At 34.8% G+C, this 22,500-nt stretch overlaps 1 protein-coding gene across 4 annotated transcripts in view; it reads left to right on the forward strand.

Moving 5' to 3' along the window:
• Positions 1–22,500, forward strand: part of LOC148943538 (deoxyribodipyrimidine photo-lyase-like) — a 62,491-nt gene that overhangs the window by 13,608 nt on the left and 26,383 nt on the right. For all 4 annotated transcript variants that reach the window (XM_089101357.1, XM_089101358.1, XM_089101361.1 and 1 more), the window contains exons 2-3: positions 2,111–2,365; positions 11,604–11,729. In XM_089101357.1, coding sequence (XP_088957483.1) covers positions 2,128–2,365; positions 11,604–11,729 — 364 coding nt within the window. In that variant the 5' untranslated portion in view covers positions 2,111–2,127. The remainder of the gene's footprint in view (positions 1–2,110; positions 2,366–11,603; positions 11,730–22,500) is intronic.

Here is a 22,500-nt window from a genome sequence, read left to right on the forward strand (position 1 = left end):
ATTCACACTTCTCAGCGTTTAAACAAAGACCATTACTACATGGAAGCAGCAAGGTTAATTGACTTCTTTTTATTCAAAAGTGCAAGATACCAGTGTTGAGAACTTGTGTTATGCCATTTGATTGGTTAGCAAAAATATATCACAAAAAAGGTGAAATAAATTGAAATGGCTCTTTGATTCAGGGTCAGTCAATATTGTTTAGTCTTCAGTTATGATATAGGAATAGTTAACAAGCAATACGCAACTTAGATTTAATTGCATGAAATATTAGTTCCAGTGTATATTTAATGATTATTTTATTGATTCTAATATTTTATATTCAATTCAAGATTTATTTTTAAGAATTATTATGATCATTAGTATTATGAACCTAGTCTGATTTTGTTATAACATTCAAGGGTTTTCTTTTCTTGTAGACAGTACTTGTTTACTAGCATGAATTAAAAAAAAGAAACCAAAAAAATAAGTTTTTTCAGAAAGAAGTAAATAGCTATATAAAAATCTATGACAAGCGGGAATAAAGCATATAATAATTCAAACTCAAAATGAACAGAAAGTACTATCAATGAATAAGTAAAATCCAAAACAAACAAAAATTAAAATGAATAATCAAGTTAAACATAAAATGCTCTTGAATTACCACAAACAAGAGTAGGCCTACTGAAAACAACAGATTTTATACTTTTTTTGTTTACAATTCAAACACTAAAAAAATAATAAAAATAATAATAACATCCATATCATTATATATTAAACAATAAGTTTACTGTCATAGTTCTTTCTAGTAATCTTGATTATTATAGTAATTTTCTTTGGACGTTTTGACAAATAAAATCAAACTGTTCATATATATTCGTAAGGGAAGGTTTAAGGGAAATGAGTATAATCTGCGAGGTGTGTAAAGAAGGAAGCTTGGAATAGATTGGGATGGAGGAGGAGTATGCGTAGCTGTGCTGGCCTCAGGTGGCTTGATACTGTAGTGAGTTGTTTGTAGCAGTAGCAGCTCATAATATACATCGCTTAAATAAAAAACATGGACCACACTTAAGCCGTTTAGAGGGTTTGAGAGTGAGTGTGGGGGGGGGAGGTGTAGGATCAGTCTTGTCTGTAAACCCTTATTAATCGTGCTATATTATCAGACTGCTCAAAACACAAATCATTTTTAGTTAAGCGCAAATCCGGTTTTGGGCTTTATAGGGTTTAGAAGGGAATAGGCACTACTCTTGTTTGTGGTATTTTCTGTTTGTTTTACGTTTGGCTTGATTATTCATTGTTTTTCTTCGTTTTGTTGTCCCCTTTTCACTGATAGTAATTTCTGTTTGTTTTATCATTGAATTATTATAAGTTTTATTCCTGTTCGTTTTAGGTTTTAATATGGCCCTTTACTCGTTTTTGAAAAATTAATTATTTTGAAAAGTGTTTTTTAAATCGATTCCAGTAAATAAGTACTTTCTACAAGAAAAGAAAGTTCTTGACTGTTATAACGCAGTCAAATAAGGGCGATGGGCTGGTCATCCTGATAATCCTTTAAGACAAATTTTGAATAGAATATAACTATTACTAAGAATAATCATAATAGTTACCAGAATAAATATTTCTCTGAATAATATCCAAACTGCTTATTGCCAGTTAATAATAAAAAATTAAGCAATACTAACTGAGTAACCCAGAATCAAAGAACCATTTCAATCTATTTCACCCATTTGGATTTTTTTTTAACTTAACAACTCAGTTGCATGGGATTTGTTGACCAATGAAATGGATTTTACCTCAAGTATCTTACAGTTTTGAACTCAGAGAGGTCAGTTAACATTGTTACTTCTGTGTATTGGTCTGTATATTGGTTAAAATTGGCCTTTATTTAAATATTGTTAAGTATGAATTTCTTGTAGTTAAATGTCATACTGTGTCAGATGTCCTTGGGTGTGGTGTATATCCTATTTCCTGAATAGGGATATCTGTATTTGATTCCATGACTGCTCTCCATGTTCATACTGTTTGGATAATAAGCTGATGCTTGTTTACTCTAAGATTAGCGACTACTTTGGTCACTTTATGTTCAATTGAAGAAAAACTTTCAAATATAAAACAATTTACTGATTTCTTTTAGGTGTAAATAGCAATAACATGGCTCCACCCACCAAGAAAACTAAGGTTGATGACTCACAAGCTGCAAAAAGCTCTTCTTTACCAAGTAGTTTAGATGACCTTATTCAAGAGATTGGCAAACAGCGAGAAAAACTGGGAAATGTTCTTGAATCAAAATTCAACAAGAAGAGATGCAGGATGCTTTCTAAGGAAAGTGATATTGCTGCAAATGCAAAAGGAATTTTATATTGGATGTCAAGGGACCAAAGAGTTCAAGGTATGACCATAAAATTTTTTGTTCATTATAATCTTATAAAAAGAATAGATACAAAATCATAGGTAAACAAACTCAAAATTTTGGAATAATCCCAACGATTTTCTATTGGTATGGGTAATTGTATCTCCTTGAACAAAATGAGCGTTTTTATTCTAATTTCCCAAATTTTCTGGGCAAGGGGATTTATTCATAGAACTGAGATTTTAAGGAAGTGGAATGTAAGGTTTTTCTGAGGAGTAAAGGGGGGGGGGGGATCAAAACTTGAAAAAGAAAACCAATTTTAGGGGAAATCTGTACATGGATTCCTCCCTATTTAAAGGAATTTCAGTTTTACCAATTATTGGGATTGCCTTCTTTTACGGCAGGTGCGACACTAGATCTGGTAAGAGATTCCAAGCGTCAAAACATCACAACCTAAATGCAGGTATGTCCAGCACCCTCCGATCGTAATTATAAAGCTTATTTAGGCCCGAATTTTCGAAAATCTATGGTGCTGGAGCCTGTAGCAGGGTGTGAAATCTGAAAGATTGTCTCTACACAACGCTTACTCGTCTGGCCCAGATCAAATTGCGACAAATTTATCAAGTTAATTTTACCAGAAACTCATTCACCCATAAATAAACTCGTTCAAGCTTGTTTCAATCTTGATATTTTCCAAAAGTGCCTAAAAGTAGTTCTTCTTGAACCGACTATAGAGTCAGTTCCAGAAGAAACCCTTCAATCTGCAGGCCAATCTGTCTCCTGCCTTTCTTCAGCAGGAGAGAATTTTGGAAAGGCTGTACTATCAAGAATCACAAGTTTTTTTGTATGCAAAATAGTTCCTTTGTGAATATCCGTTTGGTTTCGTGCTGGTCATTCGACTGAGCGTGCATGCGCCTTGCTTCTTAGTTTTTTTCATTTGATTTTAGGTTCTAAGTTAGTCCGAGCTGCTTTGTTTTAATGCAAAGAAGGCATTTGATGACTTAATGACCGATTTTTTTTTTCTTGAAGAACTTTGTGAAAACGAATTATGAGTGACTCGGCTCCACCTGTATCCTTTGAGTAGGAAGATTTCTGTTGGTGAGAACCCTCTGAATGACTGACTTGGAGTTCCACAAAGGTCTATCCAGGCTAAATTTTTTTTTATTTATTCACTGTCTCTTTTATGCAGTAAAAATGCGCATCCCGAAGTTTGTTACCGTCTGTATTACTCCTCTTGTACCGGTGAGCCTAGATTCAAGTCAGATTCCAATGACAACCTAGTTGCATTTACTGATGACAGTGCTTTATGTATGGTGGCACTTGACGAAGCTTTGCTGGAGGCAAATTTTATTGTATTTGAGAAAGTTCTTCCTTGTTTTGTGTGAACTATTTGGCGCTTAATAGTTGCAAATCTTATATTTTTTGGTTTGCTAGAGTTCTTAAGCTTGTCCGGGTATTCGTCTGATTTCTACTTTACATGATGCTCTGTTCAGATGTGACAGTGGCTATGTCCTATTCTTGAAATTAATTTAGAAAACTTTTTCCACGAAAGTTTTTCAAAGAAAAGTAGAGAGCTTCATTATGCAAAAAGTAAGCAGAAATAAATTCAAGTAATCTTACAAAGGTAAAACTACCACAAATCACCATCAATAAGCAAATGAAACCCAAAACGAACAGAAATTAAAATAAATAACCGAATCAAACTCAAAACTAGCAAAAATTAACATGACACATTAGGCCAGCCAAAAAGCAATCCTTGGTTCGTATATCTAGCGTAATTTCTACAGGATGTATGCTTTTTCCCAGAAACAGCTTTGGTACTCTGGAAAGGCCATGCTAGCCATCAGTTATTTTGCTTCACAGACAACGGTTTGCAGGCTCAAGAAAATAAGAACTGTTTTGGATTGCATCATCCAGACGATTTATTACTCGGATCAGGAGGACTTTAGTTAACAAAGAACTATGTCTAATCATCAAATGAGTCTGTTGAATTCTTTCCAATAGTTTTCAATATACTGGGCCCAGAACAGTGGAATGGCATAGATTGCATCATCCTGGCCATTCCCTTGTTTTATTGTGAGGACCCTGCGGAGTTCTTTTCTATTGAACGATTTACAATTATCCAGTGAGTCGATTTCGGAATGATGAATTACCTTTGAGTGGCGCGTTCTGAAAATGCTCTTGCAATTTCCCATGGCTCTCAGCCATTCAGTTCATCTTCTTATTCCAGTGACACATTCCAGTTGTTGCAAACACATCTTTTGCTTTTTTGTTTGTTTGGCCCAGAAGAAAAAACACATATGCAAAGCAATAAGGTCATTTTTTGCTTTTGGAGAAGGGGGACGGCTCCGATTCCCTTCCTAGGAGCGTGCCTAATCTATATCTAAATCATATGTCTATGAATTTGATATCACTTCACCATTTGCTGTTTGCTATTGTTGCTTTCAAACCGATATCATCTTAACACGTGAAAGAGCTGAAGACAACATAAGCATGAGTTTATTTGGGAAAAAGCATCTTTTTGAGGAAGGGAAATTCTGAGGAGCTTAAAAATTTGATATTGTCTTGAAAAGACTAAAAAATGCTACCCACTTGTCGATGGGAAATGGGTACTTCAAGGGCATTTTTTGCCTTTCAGCTGGTACAGACAGCCAATTTATTGTCGTTCGGGGTTGATGCAACAAACAGGATGGATGCAATGTGTTGGGTCGCTAAAAATCTATTTCAGTATAGGTTAATGGAAAGTGGCGTTGCGATGATAGCAGTAGTCCTTATCGAATATGCTCCTGCGTAAATAGTACTTTATTTTTACTTGATTAATCTGCAAACTTGCATTTCTATTTTGTCTAGTTCATTTGTTCTTTGGACTTATATGAATAATCAAACTGACCTTTAATATTCCACTAGTCAGCTATTTCCCAACCAGTTGCTACAGATAAGTACTTGCTACCGAAGGCATCACCTTGTTTTTGGATGGCCAAGCGACTGTTCTTTTTAATGAATGAATTTTATTTCCACTAAATACAGACCAAACGTCACTAGTGGAGTAAAAAATTCGAAAAAATAGAGCAATAACAAAATAAGAAACGCAAAGGTATATATATATATACAGGACAACAAATAAACACTAATATCGCAGAGCATCATAAAGTTCATTTACCGTTAAGCTCGTATATCCGTTAAGCTCTACTCTTTTCTCAACAACCGAGTACGGGTCGGGTATGTTGTAACGGCTACTAATCGCCGTGTTACACTTCCAAGGAGGCACTCGCAAGAGAAATTTACAAGACCAGAAGAAGCAAGGACGCACTGTACGTTTATTCATATCAGATAAAAGAGCCCAAAATGGAGCCAAAAACAGCTGGGCCCGAATCTGTCGACTACATGAAGCTTTCGAAAACACAAGAATACCGTGAGCTTTTCGTACTTTGCTAACAAAATCATCGACTAATAAAGAACGTGTTGACTTAACATCCCAACCAATAGGGAGACCAAGGTGCACTGTGCTTGATGACGGTTTTACTATTTTGTCACCGAGTTTTATTTCGGGGGCCGTATCACTTCCTTTACGATTAAACAAAATAAACTCAGTTTTAGTCTCATTGAAAGACGGACCAATTTTCCCATATGAACTTTTCAGCGCCGCAAAATTCTCTTCAAAACGGGAAAAAGAACGACTTAAATTCAGAATATCATCAGCGTAATTCAATAATGACAGATCTAGACCAAGATACAGAAAACTAGGCTTAACCACTTGCTGAGCTTCAACTATACTGTTATTGTAAAAAGTTGGCGAAGAAATAGCTCCTTGACGGATCCCTTTTCGGACTGGGATAATATTAGAATGTTTTTTTTAATGATTATTTAGATAGTGATATAAATCCTATTATCGTTTTTATTGATCTCCTATAATTTTTTCTTATTTTATTGTCCAATTAGAAATTGTATTGATAAAATTGCTACATTTACAGACTAACAACGAGATTTTGGTAGGTTGGGATTTCGGTGGTTGTCATGTCAGTATTTTTATCTTTCTGTATTCATGTTATTATCTAACTAATTTTGCTCTTCTTATTTTTTGAATTTAAATAATGAGCCGAGATCATGGCGCTTTTCTCCTTGAATGAGGTACCTCGCCTCTCAACGGCTCTCAAAACTGCTCTCAACTGCTCTCAAAGCAAACTGCTTATTGTTTGTACATCCGAAACATTTGAGACGAAATAGTCACTGATACTGTAACACTTCTGGCATAGTCTAAGCCAAAGCTGTAGGACAAAGAACGTCTGCGCTACCTGAATAATGTACGCGATTAAAGAATCATATGGCAAGTAAAGCACCAGGAAGTATCTCATGTTTAACAAACACGGAAAAGACAATCATAGGTAGCTCAACAGCACCGCCTAAGCAAAGAACGATGTTGGCATAACGTATTATTTATTATTATTATTTTTTTTTTTTGGTTGGTTTTAGACCAGGGCACTTCATATCGAAGGAGTTGTCGTATAAACTTCGAATAGGGCTCATTCGATCGGAAATTGGAAGGGCTAGTGCCCTTTTTAATAGTCGAAAGTGATTGGGGGGCAACTAATCCCCCTCTCACGCCCACCATTTCCCCAAACACATCCAATCAAAACTTTGAGATAGACATTTTGTTCAACGTAGTAGAAAGATCTGGAAATTAGGTTTTTGAGGAGGACACTCCCACCACAGCCCTCAGGGCAAGGGTGATAAGTTGTGCCCTGGGGCATATTAGATTTTTATAGAAAGTATTATCGTGGAAACTTCGAAAATGGGCTCATTCGACTGGAAATTCAAAGAGCTAGTGCCCTTTTTGATAGTCGAAAGTGATTGGGGGGCAACTAATCCCCCTCTCACGCCCACCATTTCCCCAAACACATCCAATCAAAAGTTTGAGATAGACATTTTGTTCAACGTAGTACAAAGATCTGGAAATTAGGTTTTTGAGGAGGACACTCCCCCCACAGCCCTCAGGGCAAGGGTTGTAAGTTGTGCCCTGGGGCATATTAGATTTTTATAGAAAGCATTATAGTGGAAACTTCTAAAATGGCTCATTCGACTGGAAATTCAAAGAGCTAGTGCCCTTTTTAATAGTCAAAAGTGATTGGGGGGCAACTAATCCCCCTCTCACGCCCACCATTTCCCCAAACACATCCAATCAAAAGTTTGAGATTGACATTTTGTTCGACGTAGTACAAAGATCTGGAAATTAGGTCTTTGAGGAGGACACTCCCCCCACAGCCCTCAGGGCAAGGGTTGTAGGTTGTGCCCTGGGGCATATTAGGTTTTTATAGAAAGCATTGTTGTAGAAACTTCAAAAAGGGTTCATTCGATAGGAAATTGAAAAGGCTAGTGCCCTTTTTAATAGTCGAAAGTGATTGAAGGGCAACAAACTCCCCTCTCACGTTCACCATTTCCTCGAACGCATTCAATCAAAATTTTAAGATAGCCATTTTGTTCAACGTTGTTGAAAGGTCCGGAAATTATGTCTATGAGGACAACCCCCACCCCCCCAGGGCAAAGGTTGTAAGTTATGGCCTGGGGAAATATAAGTTTTTTTTTTTTTTATAGAAAGCGTTGTCATAGAAACTTCAATAAGGGCTCATTCAATTGGGAATTGACAGGGCTAGTGCCCTTAGTCAATAGCAATCGAAGGGCGAATCCCCCCCCCCAACGCCCATCATTTCCCCAAACGCTTCCGATCAAAATTGTATATAGCTATTTTGTTGAACGTAGTTGAACGGTCTGGAAATTATGTCTGAGTATGACAACCTCCCCCCCCTCCCACAGCCCTCAGGGCTAAGGTTGTAAGTTATGCCCTCGGGGTATATAAGATTTTTATAGAAAGTGTTGTCGTAAAAACTTCAAAAAGCGCTCATTTGATTGGAAATTGAGAGGGCCATTGCCCTTTTGAATAGTCGAAAGTAATTGGAGCGAGAATCCCCCCCCCCCACGACAATCATTTCCCCAAACATTCCGATCAACATTTTGATATGGCCATTTTGTTCAACATTGTTGGAAGGTCTGGAAATTTTGTCTTTGGGGATGACACCCCCCCCCCAATAGCCCTCAGGACAAGGGTCGTAACTTATATTCTTGGGGCATATAAGGTTTTTATAAAAAGTTTCGTCGTAGAAGCTACAAAAAGGGCTCATTCGACTGGAAATTGAGAGGACTAGTGCATAATTTATTAGTTGAAAGTGATCAGAGGGCAAATGCCCCCCCCCCCATGTCCATCCTTTCCCCAAACACCCAATCAAAATCTTGAGATAGCCATTTTGTTCAACGTATTTGAAAGTCCGGAAATTACGTCTTTTAGGATAATAAATCCCCCCAGCCCTCAGGGCAAGAGTTGTAATTTATGCCCTGAGGGCATATAAGGTTTTTATAGAAAATGTGGTCATAAAAACTTCGGAGGGGGTTCATTGTATTGGTAATCAGGCGCTTTAGTGCTCTTTTTAAGAGTCAAAGTGATCGTAGGGCAGCTAACCCCCTATATTTATCAGCATATATGCTGATAAATATCAGCATATGTATATTAAACTAACAATGCACATTTTTTTCAGTAAATTCATTTGATTTTTTTCCAGTAAAGTGCAAATTATATTCTGGCTTTTAGAAAGCATAGGGGCTTAGAACCCTACTCATATTGATTTTTACTTGTGTTGAGCTTGACTCTGTAATTTATTTAATTTCTATTTGTTTTGGGCTTCATTTGTTTATTGATACTGATTTGTGGTAGTTATATGCTTGGTAGATTATTTGATTCTATTTTTGTTCATTTTTGGTTTAATGGAGTTCTTTAATTTTTTTTTTATAAGCTTATTTTGTGGAAAAAGTTTATTTAATTAATTACATGTAAGGGAGAAACCCCTTAAGTACAGTTTTGTGATTGGTTTGAACTTAAATTATTTGAATTCTTCAGTTGAATTTGGCTTTAGTTTATGAGCTGCTTTTAGAGCATCTGTAATCAAGAACTAAACAGAATCAGATCGTCTTGTCCAAATATCAGAAGCTAAACCAACTGAATCGTCAGCCAAATTGAAGATACTTTCAAAATGATCCCGGCAGAATAAACAAATTGTTGAGGCTGTCAAATTGGCTTCTACCATTACGAGAAAAGATCTCGAATATGGGATGAAGCAGATATATACCAGCAAACCTCATCAACATCTTTACTTGAGAAGTCTGTGTATAGTTGATTAGCGCGTCTCATTTATTCCTGGAACCACGCACAACTAATGCAGAACGAAATAGGGCTCTCAAAGGTCAACGAGTAAGATCTAATAAAATCACAATCGACGAGTATTAAAATAACCTTTATTTAAAATAACCATCGCTACATCTCTCGTAGATCAGTAGAGGAAATCAATAATGAGCAGTTTCATACAGTGACTTTAAATAAAGGGACTATCCCGAATTCGACATATTAAACTTATTATGAGAGCAGCATGATTGAATAGTTGAATGTGCAGCAGAAATAATAACTGCTACTAATAATATTATTTAACGCAAGAACTTTCTTCCTGTGAGATTCATATTGACATATACTATCACCTTAATCGATATTATTTATGTATATCAGATTATTAAGAGAGGTTAACATTACTGCATTATGAAGAGGCACCTATAGGGGCAAAAAACTGGTCTATAGAAGTGATGAAAAAGGTAGCAGTAGTAGCTACTTTTTATTTTGAAATAGATGGTTCTGTGGCATGGATTTTCCTTTTGAAAAAGGAAAAAAAATGTTGACGAAAAAGTATGACATTATTCATTCGAATTACTCTATTATATGATTTAGCTTGAGTGTAAAATGTTATAAAGTCATACTTTGTCACAAGGCAATGAATTGAGTGTCATGTGGGATGAGTGCAACTCTTTTTTCGCATTGAATTTTAAGAGCGGAGGAGAAAATGAAATGTAAGAACCAATAATGTCGTGTGACGTGTTTATTCAGCAAAGGAACAAGTATGCTGCATCAAATCAGAGACCATTGCCTGCTTAAAACTAGCCTACCTAAGATACTGGTCCCTGTCTTACAAGAGTAATATGATTAGCATGTGACTCCGAAAGCTGGTAATCATTCTGAAGCGCAATTGAAATATTAAATGAAGTCTCACACTGCACCTCTTCTTTTTCTATTAATTCTTTTGTACTTCAAGAGAGGGAGGGTTTTAAAGGAATATAACTTGGGAGGTCTACTTTTCTGTCATAGTTTAGATTTTGTGTAAGCCTAGATTGTGAACGGCTTCTTAGGTACTTTTTTTGCTGTGACGCCTACATTTTGATGTTTTGTTTTTCTATTTTCTACATCTGTTTTTACTGTGACAAAAAAATCCAACCTAACCCAATTTGATAAAACATGAATGAAATTCAAAGACATTGTTAGCCATAAATGGCATCCGCAGAAATATTTGTGGGGGGGGGGGGTGAACCAGCAAGATTTTGAAAGTGGATGGTGAGAAGAAGGGTGTTTGAATTGCAAAATGTTGTTTTCCTTGCTTGAAAAGATATACGTTTTCCTGAATGCTACAAGATTTACAGTTTCTATCTATTTTTGTCTTTTGAGGCTGAGGGTTGAAGCCCTTCTACCCTCCACTCTGGCCACCCAATGAAGCCAGAGGATCTATCCTTAAGCAATCTCATGAGGGCCACACTTTATACATATATATCCTTTTCCAGCTACAAAGAAAAAATTTCTGGTTTTTTTTTGTCGTTTTAGAAGTTGGTGCCAAAGCTGAAAGCGCTTTTCTTTTCTAACCACTATTTATTTCTCTTTGTTATTTCGGAAATATTAAAAGAATATCTATTGTATCTTTCCTGTTTACCTTCCGCCATTCAGTTTACTTAAAACACTCGATATTTGTGTCAACCTTTTGAAGTACCAACAGTGCTTCCTTGAAAAGGTTTTGTTTTCTTAAAAAAGTGCTTAAAACGAGCTTGAAGGATTAAGGTCGATTTTGATTTTGTAGTAGACAAGTCATTTAAAGGTGTTTCGCTTCTTGAGCTAATCTTCAATTATAAAGAGTTTTTATGTCTTCTGTTCTCGTTGGACTAATGCCTCTCCATCAAACTTCAAATGTAAAGCACTGATGTGGTCAATACCATTGGATGATCTAGGTTTTGTTGTCGTGCTTATTCACCAAAATGTTTTCCGTTTTGTCCTAATAAATGTATATTTTCTTTTCTCCTATGTTATCTTGAAAGGTCATGAAATGTTTATTAAAATTTTAACGTTTTCTTATTATAAATTTTTCAGATAATTGGGCTTTCCTTTTTGCTCAGAGATTGGCATTAAAACAGAAACTGCCATTACATGTTTGTTTTTGCTTGGTACCAACTTTCTTAGATGCAACAATTCGCCATTACATGTTTCTAATAAAAGGTGAGCTAAATTTTCAATGTATTCAAGTTTATAGACTAGTCTTAGGAATTCTAGTCTCCTTAGCAAAGACTATTTACAAGAGTTTTTTTCACCCTCTGATTGGTTAAAATAAGGAAAAACCCCGCCTAAACCCGCATGAATGCAATACATGTTCGGATATTTCAAGAGTAAATACCCAGAATTTTTAAACATATTTCTAGAGGTGTTTCGACCCTAGTTTTCAATGTGTCCTTTATAGTATGACCTGTCGCTTCACAAACTATGCATAAGGGATTAGCCAGCTTAATCTGTTTGTAAGATTCCAAGCCCCACTTAGTCTGCGACATACAATAAAAAACAAAGCTATTTTATCTATTTCGTAGATTCCTATTTTGCAGATAAACTATTTTCGCAGATTCTTGGGGAAAAGATCAGATTCTAGGAGAAAAATATATCGTGGATCACCTGAAAAACAAACAAGGCGTTTTCAGTACAAATGAGAAGAAAGTACTTATAGCAACGAGAAACTAAAAAAAGTACATACTTTGAAGGAATAAAAACATATCAGGAAGAGAGAAGCTGAAAATCAAGATGGATGATAAAACTAGGGTAAATTTCATAAAGAGACAACCCATTTATACATATAGCTCTTTGAATTTTTTTTTTATATATTTTCCTCTCAAAGTTCTGTTGAATTTTGTCATGATTGGTCAGTTCGGATTTAGATATATTAGTTTTCTTATATATGATATTTTGATATTACGAAATGGTAAGCAACAAAATGGTTTTCGGTCTTCCGGAGGAGGGGAAGGAAAGTCTTTGTTGCCCGCTCCTGTGGTTGCAGTTGCGTCGGAGCACTCTTCCTTGAAAAAAGGTTACTTTGTGCATTCAGTATTTAGAAGATCATAATTTCTATTTATACAAATCGGAAATTTTTTGTTTTATCTGTTCTTAATCAAGATGCCCAGCTTATATAAAATAATCAAGAGATCAAAATAGCTTTTAACCAGGAGTATTTAAAGTTTGTTTTCATTTATGCCGTTTTTCTGATTTGGCTGTTATAGAATTTGTAATTTTTCAAAGACTGGGGAGAAGAAAAAGGAGTAGATTAGAAAGGAATAAATTTTGAAAATATTAACAATGAAGATTAACAAAATATATTTTTGCTTATTCTATGCATCATTTTTGCTTAACAATTTATTTTATCAGATTTGCACATATACACTGAATTTTTAATGTGTGCAAGTTCAACAACATTTTGTTACAACTACTTTAATTTTAGTTAATCATTCCCGTATAAAGATACTGTAGTTATCTAGTAATTAAACCTAATTTCTTTCGGAAAACAAAGGTCTGAGAGTCACGTGGCAGTAAATATATATATGTATATATATATATATATATATATATATATATATATATATATATATATATATATATATATATATATATATATATATATATATATATATATATATATATATATATATTATATATATATATATATATATATATATATATATATAATATATTATGTATATTTATTGGGAAGTAAAATAGGAGTAGGAGTTGCCCCAAATCTCGAGACCTCTCCAGCCTTATTTTTTTAATGATTTATGTTTAACAAAGAAAGATAGAGAGTAGTTTGTCTGATAGGTGTAGTTACGCGTCAAATGACATTATTTGACAATGCTGTTGCATGGGAAATCATTTTGCTATCAAGTATAATTAAAAAATCTTGGGTAACTCCCTAGATTCTTTTTCTTACTTGAATCTGTGTAACTTACGACACAGTAAAGAAGTCAAGGGATTGAACCCTGCCGTTGTCGTAAAATGAATGAATGTTTTGAACCTGTTATTTTAAATTCAAGTAAGAAATCAAGCCGTTAATATGACAAGTGATACAAAAAAAAAAAAAATCCTTTTAACACTACAAATTTGGGAAAGTTTTTAAATAAAAAGAAATTTTGAAAGCTATTTTCTTTTTTAAGTATTAGTAGCAAAACAAACTTCTTAGCACTATTAATCAACCAATTAGCTGTTCCAAATATTGAATTTAGGAAAAATACAAGTAACTCTCTTGGCAATTGCAGCTAAAATTTAATTGTTTCTTCCATTCAGCTCTTAAAAACGGATTAGCTCTCTTTTTTAACAATTTGTTTATAGTTGAACTTTTACTATTTCTATATAAAAAAACTATTTTTTTTTAGTGATGACTCCTTTTTTTGTCAACTGTGCAATTTCAGGTAGAATTATGTTCGCTCAGTTTAGAAAAAGGTATAGAACTATTGTGACGTTTCACGAATGGGATCAGAAATAGTCTGACTAAGCAAACAAGTAAGATGGTACTCGTGTGTAGTGGTGAGACAGCGCTTAAAAAACTTCCAGATGGAATCTAAGTTTTCTTCACATAATGATTAGATTTGTGCTATGCGAGTCTTTCAAAAGTCAAGTTGATTAACTTCACGAAACGAGTATATGAGAAAAATTACGATGTTAAAGTTAAAGAAATAGAACCTTTTGCTTGTTCTAATGGTTATTTGAAGAGCTCAGAAAATATCCGCTGAAACTGCTTTGATTCTGACTTTCTTTTTAATGCTGTTTGGTGACCATGTCACGAACTGTATGTTACATCGTTGTCTGGGGTGTATAAATATGTTCTTACTCTTTACATATATCTGTATTGTGGGGGGGGGGGGGGTAGAGAGAGCTTCTTTGTGTTGTTTTGTATTTAACTTTGTTTTAGCCTGTTTTTGTCACGTTTTATCAGAAAATTGTCATACATATCATTGGAAGTATGTTTTAGTAGGTTTTTGGCACCAGAAAATTGTCATACATATCATTGGAAGTAGGTTCTAGTAGATTTTTGGTGCCAGAAAATTGTCATACTCATCATTGGAAGTAGGTTCTAGTAGGTTTTTGGTGCCAGAAAATTGTCATACATATCATTAGAAGTAGGTTCTAGTAGGTTTTTGGTGCCAGAAAATTGTCATACATATCATTAGAAGTAGGTTCTAGTAGGTTTTTGGTGCCAGAAAGTTTTCATACATATCATTGGAAGTAGGTTCTAGTAAGTTTTTGGGGCCAGAAAATTGTCATACCTATCATTGGAAAAATTTTCATACATATCATTGCAAGTAGGTTCTAGTAGGTTTTTGGTGCCGGAAAATTTTCACATTTCATTGGAAGTAGGTTCTAGTAGGTTTTTGGTGCAAGAAAATTGTCATACATATCGTTAGAAGCCGGTTCCAGTAGGTTTTTGGTGCCAGAAAATTGTTATACATATCATTGGACGTGTGTTCTAGTAGGTTTTTGGTGCCAAAAAAATTGTTACACATATCATTGGAAGCCGGTTCTCCTAGGTTTTTGGTGCCAAAAAATTGTTGTACATATCACTGGAAAAATTTCCATACATATCATTGCAAGTAGGTTCTAGTAGGTTTTTGATGCCGGAAAATTTTCACACATTTCATTGGAAGTAGGTTCTAGTAGGTTTTTGGTGCAAGAAAATTGTTATAGATATCATTCATTGGAAGTAGGTTCTATTAGGTTTTTGGTGCCAGAAAATTGTCATACATACCATTGGAAGTAGGTTCTAGTAGGGATTTTGTGCCAGAAAATTGTCATACATATCATTGGAAGTAAGTTCTAGTAGGTTTTTGGCGCCAGAAAGTTGTCATACACATCATTGGAAGTAGGCTCTAGTAGATTTTTGGTGCCAGAAAATTGTCATAGATATCATTGGAAGTAGGTTCTAGTAGGTTTTTGGTGCCAGAAAATTGTCATACATATCATTTGAAGTAGTTTCTATTAGGTTTGGTATGAGAAAATTATCATACATATCATTAGAAGCAGGTTCTAGTAGGTTTTTGGTGCCAAAAAATTGTTATACATGTCACTGGAAAAATTTTTCATACATATCATTGCTAGTGGGTTCTAGGAGGTTTATACGTATCACTTGAAGTAGGTTCTAGTAGGTTTTTGGTGCCAGTTTCTTACGAGTCAGACTTCAGAGTAATTTCGAGTTATAACCATTAACTAGGGTTAAATATTTTGTCACGGAATTCCAAGAGTCGACATACCCGAAGTAACTCTTCTGGAATTACCATTGCTGCTACTACAAATTCATCGCACCTCTAAATCGCCTCGAATCTATACATTGGTGAACAGGCTTCTATTCCACTATCTTTAGAGCTTCTGGTTTTTCATTACTTTCTTGGCTTCTAAATAAAAGTTCAAATAGGGATAATATCCTTTCAGTAGACAGTAATGATGATAACAGTGATAGAAATTCACAAAAATACTAGATATTTTGGTCACATATGCAGTGACCATCATCAGTAGTAAAACCTTTTACTACTGATGACGGTCACTGCATATGTGACCGAAATATCTAGTTTTTTTGTGAATTTCTATCACTGTTATCATGATCACTGTCTATTAAACGGATTTTATCCATATTTGAACTTTTATTTATCGTCATGGAAAGGCAGTGTGGTCTCCGAAATTTTCTTGGCTTCTTTTACTTGAATGCTGAGTTTGTAAGTTCCAAGTTTCCTTACTCATTTCTCAGATTGTAGAAATACTTCTTACTTATTTTTTCTTACTTTTCTGAACACCGTATTAGTATGGAAAATTCATTTGAACTTTGCTCTCCCTCAAAGTTTTGAAAGGTAGATTAATGCTGATCTAGTATAACTCGAAGAAAAAATGAGAAAGATCCATTTTTATTCAAATCCAAGGTCATTTTATTACTATGTAGTCAGAACCACCACCGAAAGCTTAGCTTTCAAGGTTTTGAGACCAGGAGCCAGTTGCTGACCATATTTACTTTTCTCCAGGAGTCGGAGCTTAGATTAATATAATGATGGTGCTGTGCGTTTTTTCTGTTTTTTCATCATTATCAAAGCTTATCATAGTCCAAAGTTGTTGTTTGTTTGTTGTTGTTTTTTTTGGGGGGGGGGGGGGGTTGGGCTTACGGTGAAATTCAGAAGCAAATCTCGAGCCATAATACTATATCTAGTACACCGTAGCCAAAAAAACCTAAGGCCAACACATTAGTGCAAAACTTTTTACAGTTTGTTCACCATTTTCGTTTTAATTTTCGATTGTCTTCGGAAAGAAAAACTTATTGGGATAGGCATTTTCAACTCATAGTCAGCAGAGTTTCCATGCAAGACTATCCACTACGATATCACAAAGTGGTAGAAAAGGTCATCTTTGGTTATAATGAAGGTAGAATAATGTCAGTATCCAAGAACAATAATCATGGTACTCTAAAATATGTAATCTCGAACGGTCTGCGCATTACACTGAAACTGTTCGGTAAGTAGAAGGTTTTTTTTAAATGAAATTCATGCTAGTAGCCTAGCTTGTTTTGTCGTTTCTTAGTCTGCTTTTATTTTAAACGCCTATATTTCAGATTGTTTGGAGTTCCTTTTTATACTTGTTGCTTCTTTTATTTCCTATGTTGAACATTATTTTTGTTTTTGGTTTTGGCTTTTTGGTATTATTCGGTTCTTTGTGTTGTACTTATGACTTAAATATGAACTTCGCTAAATATCTTTAAATTATCGTTTTCTATTATCCTTTATCTTAACGAACCAGATAAGTTTGTACTTATGTATCGTTGAACTTCCTAAAATTATAAAGGCTGGTGACAGAGAGGCACAGATTTTTAGGCCTTGGCACCATTATGTGTTTTTCAAAGGGAGTTTATTATAGGTAACTTCCATCGTGATTCGACGAACACCAACCTGTCTTTCCATCATACAGACAATAAAAGGTAAAACAGTGGAGAATTATTCTAAGACAGGAAAATTTTTACTTTAAACGAATATTCTGGCTCTATTTCCAAGGGCCGTCCTCAGCAAAGCATAATTTTATTGTAAGTCTTATTTATTTCCATTTGTGCTTTGCTGAGGACTGCCCTTGGATATAGAACCGAAATATCCATTTAAAGTAAAATATTTCACTTTCAATCAATCAATCAATTTATTAATACTAAAAACAAAACAATTACAAACGTAAAGTTCATACACTCCCAAGAATCTCAGCTTGTAAAGGGCCAACAAAACAAAATAAGACACTATTATAAAGCACATAAAAAAACAGAAAAAAAACATACTTAAAAAAAAAAAAAAGATCAATAGACATTTATGAAAATAGGAGAATTAACAGGAAACTTAACAAATAACTGAAAAAAATATATATAAACGAAGAGGAGATTGAAAATTAGGATTTAATAAAAAAAAAAAAAAAAAAAAAAAAAAAGACATATAAATTTGGATGGAATTTAAAAAAAAAAGAAAAAAAGGGGGGGGGGGGAAATAATATACTGGAAATACCCAGTGAGAAAGTGCCTTTGCAGAAAGAGATAGAGGGACATCAGGAGGGATGGAGTTCCATAGTAAAATAGATTGATAAACAGGAGACCTCTGACCTGCTGTCGATGAACGCTTAGGTAAAATGAACCTGCAATAAGAGCTACGTAAAAAAGAAGAGTACCTACCTGAGCCTGACAGAAAGAAAAACTGCTGCAGAGATGGTGGAAGTGTACCTAGAAAAGCAGAATGTGCTAAATAAAGGTAACTTTTACCCACAATACAATCCAGCGGAGCTATTTCAGTATCATTATAAAGATCAGGGGAAGGGTAAAAACGAGGTAGAAGAAAAGTAGCCTTCACTGCCCTATTTTGGGCTCTTTGAAGTGAGCAGAGAAGAGATTTATTAGTTCTACCCCAGACAGAACAGCAATAAGAAAGGTAAGGAAAAATAAAAGCTTAATAAAGGGAAAGCATAACATCTGGGGGAAGAAATGAGTTAACCCTGTATAACATTGAAGATTGGCGGAGGACGAGGGAACGGGTATGAGTTATATGGGGTTTAAAAGAAAGAAAACAGTCAAGATAGACACCAAAAAGTTTCACTATAGTAGTTTGCGGTATAATATCATTCCAATAAGTCAGGATGGTTGGCTCCCTTGCGTCTCTCATACTATAAGGGGTTCTAAAGTGTACAATGACACTTTTTTGGCTGTTGAGAGTCATACCATTTGACCAGCACCAATCTTTTACTTTATCAAGAAGACCTTGAGCTAGGGAAGTGGCAGATGGCAGGTCCACTGCAGCAAAGAAAAAGTTACTGTCATCAGCAAAAAGAATAGGGTGCACAAGGGGATGAAGACCATCAACAAGATCATTAATATAAACTAAAAACAAAAGTGGTCCAAGCACAGAGCCCTGTGGGACACCTTTCACAATAGGCAAGGAAGAGGAAGAGGTGCCATTAACCGAAACATACTGAGATCTCCCTGAGAGATAAGACTTAAACCATTCAAGTGGGACTCCATGCACTCCAAATGAAGATAATTTAGACAAAAGAACAGAGTGAACGACCATATCAAATTCCTTTGAAAAGTCAAGAAATAGACCCAAAACACACAATCCCTTGTCAATGTTAACACGCACAAACTCTGTTGCATCTGAAAGTGCATGCAAGGTAGAAAAACTGGGAAGAAAGCCATACTGATGGTTAGTTATGAGAGAATTACCTGCAGTCGTATTAGTACTAATTACAAATGAAGAGACTCTACAATACACTACTTTTTCAACAACCTTAGAAATTACAGGAAGGAGAGAAATAGGTCTATAATTTGAAATTAGAGATGAATCACCTTTTTAAAACAAAGGTACAGCATTAGCAACCTTAAATAAATGAGGAAAAACACCAAAAGAAAGAGAGAGGTTAGTTATGTGTGACATGGGGTTAGAAACAAACTGACAAATTTTTTTAAGAAGATTGCAGCTCAAACCAAAACCATCAACTGAACGGCTACTTGAAAGCTGAGAAATAATGTTAGAAATTTCGGTATCACTGCATGGAAAAAGGAAAAATGACTTTTCTGCTAAGGAAAAACTACTTCCTCTGCTGTAGGACGGATTAGGAACTTAAGGAAGTGAGGTGAAATACGAATTGAAGGCAGTTGCTGAAGAATTTTTGTCCACGAAAGATCCATCAGCTTTCCTGTAGCAACAAGGGGGGGACTATTTGAGTTTCTTGCGGGAAAGAGCTTCATTAACTCAGTCCAAACCTTTCGCAAATTACACTCATCAATTCGACGCGAAAAATATAGCTTTTTGGCTGCACGTAGTAAAGAAGTAAGTACATTTTAATAAAGTTTATTCTTCAAAAGATCATCTTGTGTCTTACTTTTACATGCAGCCTTGAACAGAGACGCCTTCATATGTGTAGCATTGATCAGATCTCTAGACATCCAGGGGCATTTGGGTGTGGAATTCCTTGGCCTCATTCTAAGAGGAAAAGGCTTATCCAACAGAGCTCCCATACGACACAAAAATAAATTCGTTGCACAGTCAACATCATTAGCTTCAAGAACACTAGACCAATCATTACTCTGAAGACTATGTATTAAATTAGAAATTTCTTTATATGTGGAGGTTCTAAAGGAAGACTCACCCCGCTCATCCACAGCAATCTCAGTTTGAGGCACAAAAAGTGAAACATAAATAGGGAAGTGATCAGAAAGATCAGTGAAAACAAGACCAGAAGTAAACTTCAAATTAGAAGAATGAGAAATGAAAATATTGTCTATTAAAATGGCAGAATTTCTAGTAGGGTCAACACGAGAAGGAAAAAAAATTGAAGGAAGTAGACCAGCAGAAGAAAGCACATCAAAGAGATGTTCACATTCATCACTTGATCCAATATTTAACATATTACAATTAAAATCTCCCAAAACACAAATACGTTTTTTAGAGAAAGACCCCACACAAGAAAGTTGATCAAGCAAATCGCAGAACAAATGTGTTGGAAAAGGAGAGGGCTTATAAAACAAACAAACAGTGTCACATGCAAACTGGCTTTTTAGATCAATGACAAGAGAATAAACAGTCCTACTATTTGACACTACTGATTTAAACAAGGATTAAGGTCAGAGTTTCTACTAAACTCAATATCAGACTTAATACAAAAAAGAAATACCCCCTGAGCACTTTGTTACCATTCTAGGGATATGGATAGCAACATAACCATGCATATCATAGGCTGTAAAATTTTCCCCCATCAGATAACAATGTTTCTGTTAAACCTATTACATCAAAAGGGCAAGAATTATCAGACCACAAATATGATTTCAGACTGTCCCACTTATCTCTTATCCCACGCACATTCAAACAAAAATACATTAAAGCTACTATTTAAAGACAGTGAGGGTATAATTTTATCACAATAATCAATGGTAGTGTGATAATTAGCTTGAATTAACCATAGATTCAAGGAGAGGGTCAAGTTTGTGAGCCTCTTGTTTACCAGCCCTACTTGATTGATCAAATATAGTTCAAGTAAGAATAGAAAAATTCAAAAGAAAAGGGAAATCACCCATAATTATCACATATAATAAATGTACACATAGAAATATAAGTGGGATGGCACAAATTATCCAAAGTATTGGACCAAAGTATAATGTGACACCAGTTGCCATTACATGAGCTGCAAGTGTGCTGGACTGACAAAAAAATAATAAAAATTAGGCTACATGAAGGTGAGAGGATCACAAAAAACATAAAGAGATATCAGTAGAATGACTCGTTTTATTCAAAGTATTGGCCCAATTTATAATGTGGTACCAGTAAATTATGTAAGCTGTAAGTATGCTGACATGAGAAAAAAAAATTATATAATAGTAGTCAGCCGACCCGAAGGTGATAGGATCACAGACAAATATAAATGAATATCAATGGAATGACACATATTATTCCAAATAATAGCCTGAAGTATAATATGGGTAGTAACAAATTATAAGAGCTGCACATATGCTGACATGACAAAAATATGATGGAATTCAGAGTGTACAAGGGTGATATCATCAAGAAATAAGATAAAGAAATATCAATGAGATGGCATATATTATTCAAAATATTGACCAAAAATATAATATGGGACCAGTCAAAATTATGTGATTTGCATTTTTGCTGACATGAGAAAAATATGATAGAATTCAGGCTACAGGAAGGCGATAGGATCACCAACCCAGATAAGGAAATAATAGTGGCATTGCACATATTCATCAAAATATTGACCCCAAGTATAATGTGGAACCAGTCAAGATTATATGAGCTGCAATTATGCTGAAATGACAAAAATATTAAAGAAATCAGCCTGCATGAAGGTGATAGGATCACAAACAAACATAAAAAAATTAAATAAATAACGGTGTGATAACATATATGATTCATAATATTTGCCCAAAATGTATTATAGGACCAGTCAAAAATATGTGAGCTGCAAGTGTGCTAACATGACAAAAATATTATAGAAGCCAAGCTACATGATGGTGAAAGGATCACAAACAAACATAAAGAAAAATCTGGGGGAAGGCACATATTATTATAAGTATTAGCACAAACTATATTGTGTGACCAGTTGATATTGTGGGGGTTACAAGTATAATGACATGACAAGAATATAATGTAAATCAGACAACATGAAGGTTACAGAATCACAAACAAATATAAAGAAATATTAGTGGGAAGGGACATATTATCCAAACTATTGGCCCAAAGTGTAGTATGGTACCAGTCTAAATTATGTGAGGACAGTAAAGAATAATAGAAGAATATTTTAAGAACAGCAAGTAAATCCCTACAGAAACAATTCAATATATTATAAGAAAATAAATCTAAATCCATCACTTTAATTTTTCTGCATTTGCAGCACATAAATCAATTTCATTCTGATTATTAAACTTAACCACTCTTCCAGATTGGGTTTT

The sequence above is a fragment of the Artemia sp. Qi Xiang Cuo genome, chromosome 15 (assembly GCF_049724085.1).
Source record: "Artemia sp. Qi Xiang Cuo chromosome 15, ASM4972408v1, whole genome shotgun sequence".
Taxonomy (NCBI): domain Eukaryota; kingdom Metazoa; phylum Arthropoda; class Branchiopoda; order Anostraca; family Artemiidae; genus Artemia; species Artemia sp. Qi Xiang Cuo.